Source organism: Glycine max, chromosome 14 (genome assembly GCF_000004515.6).
Source record: "Glycine max cultivar Williams 82 chromosome 14, Glycine_max_v4.0, whole genome shotgun sequence".
Classification (NCBI taxonomy): domain Eukaryota; kingdom Viridiplantae; phylum Streptophyta; class Magnoliopsida; order Fabales; family Fabaceae; genus Glycine; species Glycine max.
The window spans coordinates 33,221,254-33,229,156 of record NC_038250.2 but is presented as its reverse complement, the minus strand read 5'-3'; the positions used below and the strand labels follow the sequence as shown (position 1 = coordinate 33,229,156).

The following is a 7,903-nucleotide window of genomic DNA, read 5'->3' as shown; positions in this document are numbered from 1 at the left end:
GCCTCTCAAACATGTCCTAATATTCATGCCTCTTTACATTCAAAACCAAAATTTAGATTCCTAGGCATAAGTCATGCTTCCTTGCATTGAAGCTTTAAAAAGTTTGGGTTTCTAAGCTTGGGATTGCATTTGGGCACCTATTTTGACTTTCCTATGCTGTCTCTACATACATAAAACAGCCCCACCATCCCAATTTTGCAAAATCATATTCATATATCATTGGGGCATTTCACCGAGCACTTGTTGAGCGCATGTTTGGACATAAATTGCAAGAGAATGGGAGCAATGTGGCATGCCCCATTGCTTCAGAATACAACCTAGGCCTAAGGCCTTTTCATTCAAACCCTTAATTCAAGAAAACAAGCACCAAAGCAAACCAAAACTGCCTCCCAAATTTGAGCACATTCCCACAATTTAGAGCACCAAAAGAAGACCAAAATACACCAATGGAAAGCTAGAAAGCTCAAGGATGAGATACTTACTTGTTGGAGTGAGTAGGAGTACCAAAAAATGAAAGCAAAATGCAACCAAAGGTAGCTTGGGGGAGCAAAAACCGTGAGTCCCGTAAGCCTTCTCTTTTTGAATGAGGGGGGGAAGTTTTTGAGTGCAGAAAACGTTCCCCTCCCTCGTTTTTTATATTTTGGTGCAGGGGTTGCTCGCCCAGGCGAGCTAACCTGCCATTTTTTTTTAGGGGAACATTAACCATGTCCCCTCCTTCTTCATGGGTTAGCGTTTTGCCTAACTTGAGCCTACTTAAGTTAGAATTAGGTGTCGATTATTTATTTAAAACAGACAATAGTAAAAGAAACTGTGAACGCAAAGGATACTGGGCTACCTTGCAGCGACGTTCTCTGCTTGTTTAGCGCCGGGAATGGGTGGCGCTTGGTCGGTCGCGGTCCTATCCTTCATTCGCTTCCATCCCTAAGTACCTGCAAGTAAGAGCCAAATGATATGCGACCAATCGTGACCGGTCATCGTCTTACCTTGCTTGACTTCTGCTATTGACTTGTCTTGACTTTTGACCGTGGCCTGAGACAATTCTGCTCCTTGCTATCACAAGATATGCATGTGCATGTGCATGTATGAATGTTTCTAATGCGATGATTTTATTTTAGTGAAGGCTGGTTAGATTCAATTTTAGATAAGCGTTTGGGGCACCCCATACACCGAGCGAAGAGGGCTCAAGCTATAACAAATCTAAAACACGAGGTTTGAAACCAAAGGGAGGACTGAAACCTTGCCCATTTTTCCTTTTCTTTTAAAGGAACGAGACAAATACAGAGAAAGGGAATCCCTGGAGGAAACTAAGAAGAACAAAAACTCAGAATTAAAAGAACGTGCAACGGTCCTCTCGATTGCCCCAGACTTCAAGCGTAATATCGTTTAACTACATCGGAGTTCACGGGCGAAGGCAATTCCTCGCCATCCATGTGGGTGAGTATCAGAGCACCCCCAAAAAAAGCTCTTTTCACCACGAAAGGTCCTTCATAATTTGGAGCCCACTTGCCTCGATTATCTTTAACAGTGTGGGACATCTTCTTCAGCACGAGGTCCCCCTCGTTGAACTTGCGCGGGCATACCTTCTTGTTGAATGCGTTCTTTATCCTTCATTGATACAAACGCCCATGGCTCATGGCGGCCAAACGCTTACCTTCAATAAGGTTAAGTTGGTCATAGCGCGCTTGAGCCCACTCTGACTCTTCTAGGCCTAACTCCGCCATTATCCTCTGAGAAGGAACCTCTACCTCAAATGGGAGTACTGCCTCCATCCCATAAACCAAGGAATACGGCGTTGCCCCAGTAGAAGTTCGCACCGAGGTTCTATACCCGTGTAGGGCGAAAGGCAACATCTCATGCCAATCTTTGTATGACACTGTCATCTTTTGAACAATCTTCTTGATATTCTTATTCGCAGCCTCTACAGCCTCATTCATCTTTGGCCGATAAGGGGTAGAGTTATGATGCTGGATCTTGAAGTCTTCGCACATCTCCTGCAACATCTTATTGTTCAGATTGGTGCCATTGTCAGTAATGATCTTCCTGGGGAGTCCGTATCGACAAATCAACTCCTTCTTTATGAATCTAACTACCACATTCCTTGTGACATTAGTATAAGAAGCCGCTTCGACCCATTTGGTGAAGTAATCTATCGCCACAAGAATGAAGCGGTGACCATTCGACGCCTTGGGTTCGATGGCCCCAATGACATCTATTCCCCACATAGAAAAAGGCCAAGGGGCGGACATAACATTCAGAGGATGTGGTAGAACATTGACGTTGTCCGTGTATGCCTGACATTTATGACACTTCCTTACATGAGCGCAACAATCACTTTCCATGGTGAGCCAATAATAACCGGCCCTAAGGATTTTTCTGGCCATAGCATGCCCATTGGCATGTGTCCCAAAGGAACCCTCGTGGATCTCCTCAATCATGAAGTTCGCCTCTTTGGCATCTACGCATCGTAGGAGGGTCATGTCGTGGTTTCGTTTGTATAGGATAGTACCACTTACAAAGAAACCAGTAGACAATCTCCTCAACGTCCTTTTGTCATTGTCAGAAATCCCTGGTGGGTATTCTTTGTTCTCGACATACTGCTTGATGTCGAAATACCACGGTTTCCCATCCAGCTCTTCCTCTATTGCATAACAATATGCCGGCCTGTCTTGAGATTTGAATTCGATGTACGGTAGATCCCCGTGTGGGGCAAGTTGAAACATGGATGCTAGGGTGGCTAGTGCATCAGCCATTTGATTCTCTTCCCGAGGTATGTGGTGGAAGGAAATGTCGTCAAAGTACTTGGCTAATCTCAAGATGTGAGTTTGATAGGGTATCAGCTTCGAATCCCTAGTTTCCCATTCTCCTTTCAACTGGCGTATCACCAAAGCTGAGTCTCCATACACCTTGAGTAATTTTACATCAAAATCAATGGCCGCCTGAACCCCGAGGGCGCATGCTTCGTACTCGGCCATATTGTTGGTACAATCAAAACCTAGCCTAGCCGTGAAAGGAATACACTGATCATCTGGGGATACAAGGACTGCCCCTACTCCGTGGCCCAAAGCATTTGATGCCCCATCGAAGCAAACAATCCATTTGTCTAGGTCCTCATGCGTCCGCTTCTCTTCAAACAGGGCCATGATATCTTCATCTGGGAACTCGGGGTGCATTGGCCGATAATCCTGGAGGGGTTGTTGGGCCAAATAATCCGCTAAGGCACTTCCCTTTACCGCCTTTTGGGTGACGTAAACGATATCGAATTCAGATAATAGTACCTGCCACCTGGCGATTCGTCCTGTGAGGGCTGGTTTTTCAAAGATGTATTTCACGGGATCCATTTTGGAAATAAGCCACGTGGTATGGCTGAGCATGTACTGCCTAAGCCGATGTGATGCCCATACCAGAGCACAACATGTCCTTTCCAGCATTGAGTAATTCATCTCACATGCGGTAAACTTCTTGCTCAGATAGTAGATGGCTTGCTCCTTTTTCCCAGAATCATCATGCTGACCCAGCACGCACCCCATAGACTCGTCCAACACGATCATGTACAGGAAAAGAGGTCTTCCTATTACAGGTGGCATGAGCACCGGGGGATTCGCGAGACTCTGTTTGATCTTCTCGAAGGCCTCTTGGCGGTCACTGTTCCACAGGACCGCCTGGTTCTTACGTAACAGCTTAAAAATGGGCTCATAGGTAGGGGTGAGTTGCGAGATAAATCTCGCGATATAATTCAACCTGCCTAAAAATCCCCGAACTTGCTTCTCCGTGCGTGGTTCCGGCATTTCAAGGATGGCCTTCACTTTCTCGGGATCTATCTCTATCCCTTTCTGACTTACGATAAATCCTAGCAGCTTCCCCGACTTCACCCCAAATGTGCATTTGGTTGGGTTTAGTTTTAATTGGTATTTTCGCAACCTTCCAAACAGCTTACGCAGATTGACAAGGTGTTCGTCCTCAGTCCGAGACTTGGCAATCATGTCATCTACGTAGACCTCTATTTCCTTATGCATCATGTCATGGAACAACGCCACCATGGCACGCTGATAGGTTGCCCCAGCATTTTTCAACCCGAAGGCCATCACTTTATAGCAGAATGTCCCCCATAAGGTGACGAAAGTGGTCTTCTCTACATCTTCGAGTGCCATCTTTATTTGATTATATCCCGAGAAACCATCCATAAATGAGAAAAGGGCGAACTTGGCCGTATTATCTACCAATATGTCAATGTGTGGCAGGGGAAAATTGTCTTTTGGACTGGCCCGGTTCAAGTCCCGGTAGTCTACACACATTCGAACCTGGCCGTCCTTTTTCGGGACTGGGACAATGTTGGCCACCCACTCCGGGTATCGCGCCACAGCTAAGAATCCTGCATCAAATTGCTTCCTTACTTCTTCCTTAATTTTTAAGGACATCTCAGGTTTCATTCTTCGTAACTTTTGCTTAACCGGGGAAGACCCAGGATTCAACGGCAACTTATGCTGCACAATGTCGGAATCCAGACCGGGCATGTCTTGATACGACCACGCAAAGACATCTTGATACTCTTCAAGAAGGGTTATCAAGCCTTGGCGGATGGGCACGGTCATACCGGCTCCTACCTTTACCTCTTTCTTTTCCTCCGGGGTCCCCAAGTTTACCAATTCGGTTTCTTCTTGGTGAGGCTTCATTTCATGTTCTTCCTGAGCGACCAGCCTCTCCAACTCTGGTGACAGGACGTGCTCTTCCTCTTCCTCGTTTACCGTTTGGCTTATATCACGATCGAAATCGATTGTCAAACCCTCGTTGTTAGATTCCTCAAAGAATCGACCCTCACATCTATACCAAACAAGACAAAAGAAACAAAAACATGCAAAATGATATGAGAAAAGGTGGAACCGCAAGAACAGATGAAACAAGATCTCTTTGATTATTTAATAAGGTAGGTTTCACAAAACAAAAGAGAAAGGAAATCTATAGGCTCTAATTACATTGAATCAGCGGTATAGACTTCTGACTGGCTTATCACGCGCCAGTTCCCCACTTGGGAATCAGGGTGGTATGGTTGCACAAAACTTGGTGGGTCTTGAGGGAACTCCTCTTCTATTGCGGCCACCTCCTCCTCGGACACCATTCCAGCGCTGGTGAAACACTGGCTAATACGGCCGGGCCATACCCTATCCGCCCAAAATCTTGATGGCATGTTCCTCCTCCTCGGCATCCCAGGTTCATACCCTAATCCATACTTGTATGGATTTCCCTTGATATCGACCACGTCGACATTCCCGAGGCAGTCCTTGCCTAAACCCATTCCGGGCTCAAATCCGTTCCTGAGCATAACACGCGCCACCATTATAGCCGCGTTGGAGAGAGAAGATTGCGACGGACTTGGTTCCACCGAGGCGCAGCTCACTACCTCAAAGGATTGGAAAGTCGTTTCCAATGATTCTTCCGCCGCTTCTACGTACGGTGCGGAGGAGGGGCAGCTCACTAACATATCCTCTTCACCTGACACTATCACTAAAAGTCCACCCATCGCGAACTTCAATTTCTGGTGAAGTGTTGAGGGGACCACTCCCAGGGCATGAATCCATGGTCTTCCCAAGAGGCAGCTATAGGCGGGATTTATATCCATTACTTGAAACACCACATTGCAAGTGTGGGGGCCTATCTGAATGGGAATGTCGATTTCCCCCATTACTTCTCGCCGAGTACCATCAAAGGCTCGCACCACCATCGAGCTCGGTTTTAAACGTGACGCACTAAAAGGAAGCTTTTCCAAAGTGTTCTTCGGCATTACATTTAAACTCGATCCATTGTCGATAAGTACCTTTGCGACAATGTGGTCCATACATCTCACCGACACATGTAGAGCCTTGTTGTGTCCTCTCCCCTCAACGGGAATCTCTTCTTCCACAAACGCGATGTAGTTGTTGGTGGTTATATGATTAACGATGCCTTTGAAACCCTCCACTGAGATATCATGTGCTACATGGGCATCGTTAAGGACCTTCATCAACAGCGCACGATGAGGCTCGGAGTTTATGAGTAGTTCAAGCAAGGAGATCCTTGCTGGAGTTTTATTCAGTTGCTCGACGACCTTAAACTTGCTTTGTTGGATGAGGCGGAGGAACTCATGGGCCTCTTCCAAAGTCACTGTTTTTCCTTAAAGACCCTCTTTCTTTTCGGCTCCTCTTGCCACGGGAGGATCTACTTCTTTCGAGGGGGTGGCTATATCTGTGGGCTCTTGGACCATGGGTGCTTTCCCTTTAGAGGGCAATTCCGCCGGGTGAGGGGAAGCGAACACCCGACCACTGCGGGTTACGCCACTGAGGCCGGTGATGTTGGTTACCTTAGCTGATAGGGAGTCAACTTCGGTTGCAACTCTTTCGCTGGACGCGGGAGGGGTATACTTCCACGGAACGGCCTTATTACTTTGATATGCAAATGGCGTTGGCTTGGGCACCGCCTGAGGGTATATGGGCGTGGAGCCGGTCCCTTTTCTAGTAAAACATATCACAAGGGCCTTGGGGGTTAAAGGAACCTTCTTCTCTTCCGACTGCATGCAAATTTGTGGTTCTTCCCTCCCTCCTATGGATACTTCAAGCTGCCCGCAATCCATGAGCTGCTGAAGCAATTCTTCTACCGCGGGACAGGTTTCCATGTCGTGCGACTCCCCGAGGTGAAATAAACATTCGTCCTTTTCGCCTCCACCTCGGGAGACCATGCACGCCGCTTGCAGTGATTGAGAGATGAAGCATCTAGAAGTAGCCACGTCTCCTAACCTCTTTGTCCGTGATGGCCCGTCCTCTTCGACAATGTTCACGCTAGCCCCTCCATGTCTAGCTAGCGGGTTGGTTTTAACATTTGGGTCTTCCTCCTGAAACGCTAGCCAGCCGGCACTAATCAGGTGCTGCACTTTATACTTGAACGGGATGCAGGAGTCAATATTGTGTCCGGGAACTCCACTATGGTACACACACTTGGCACCCGGATCATACCACTTGGGGTAGGGTGGCTGGAGAACATTCCCGGGTATGGCCACCACCAAGTGATTCTCTAATAATGAAGGCCATAACTCGGAATATGCCATGGGAATAGGAGGGAGATCTGCAAAGTTAGCTAGCATGTAGCCTATCAGCTTTTCATAGTAGAACGTGGGTAACGTATCTACCATAATTGTGATCATCTCCCTCTCCGTCATGGGTGGTACGACTTGGGCTGCAAGATCTCTCCATCTCTAGGCATATTCCTTAATGGACTCATGCTTTCGTTTAGTCATACCCTGAAGCTGGTTCCGATCGGGAGCCATGTCCGTATTGTACTGGTACTGCCTAATGAAGGCAGTTGCCAAGTCCTTCCATGATCGGATCTGGGAAGCTTCCAGATTGGTATACCATGCTACAGCTGCCCCGGCCAAGCTGTCTTGAAAGAAGTGGACCAACAACTTTTCGTCCGCAGAATACGCCCCCATCTTCCGGCAATACATCCGGAGATGCCCCTTTGGACATGTCGTCCCTTTGTACTTATCAAAGTCTGGTACTTTGAACTTGGGAGGGATGACGATGTTGGGCACAAGACATAAATCTGCCAAATCCGAGAATGGGTAATTGCCAAGGCCTTCGACTGCTCTTAACCTCTCTTCAAGCGCCTCAATCTTTCCCCTATCTTCCGCAAAGGGAACAGATTCTTTTACAGGTGTGGGTGTGGCCGGGGTATGACGGACTATGTTCGGTTGGGGTAGTTCATGCGGGGATGGATCTTTGAGGTGGAACAGGGGGCCAAGATGGGTATCTCCTTCCCCATCGTCTTGCCCGGGATAGTCTTCATAAGGTGGGAGTTGCCCCTCGAAAGTAGGGGCTTGGCTTAAATCTTCTGGGGTGGCACGGGGGGTGAAGTCCGGAGGCAAGCCATAAGGATAAGC

At 47.5% G+C, this 7,903-nt stretch overlaps 1 protein-coding gene across 1 annotated transcript; it reads right to left on the bottom strand.

Annotated features, from left to right (window-relative positions):
* Nucleotides 1-905: 905 nt before the first annotated feature.
* LOC112999333 (uncharacterized) lies at nucleotides 906-3,662 on the bottom strand (the record flags this gene model as incomplete). Its single annotated transcript, XM_026125385.1, has 2 exons — nucleotides 906-929; nucleotides 2,460-3,662. Coding segments are annotated over 2 exons (1,227 nt in total), but the record flags the coding sequence as incomplete, so codon positions are not given.
* Nucleotides 3,663-7,903: the final 4,241 nt, after the last annotated feature.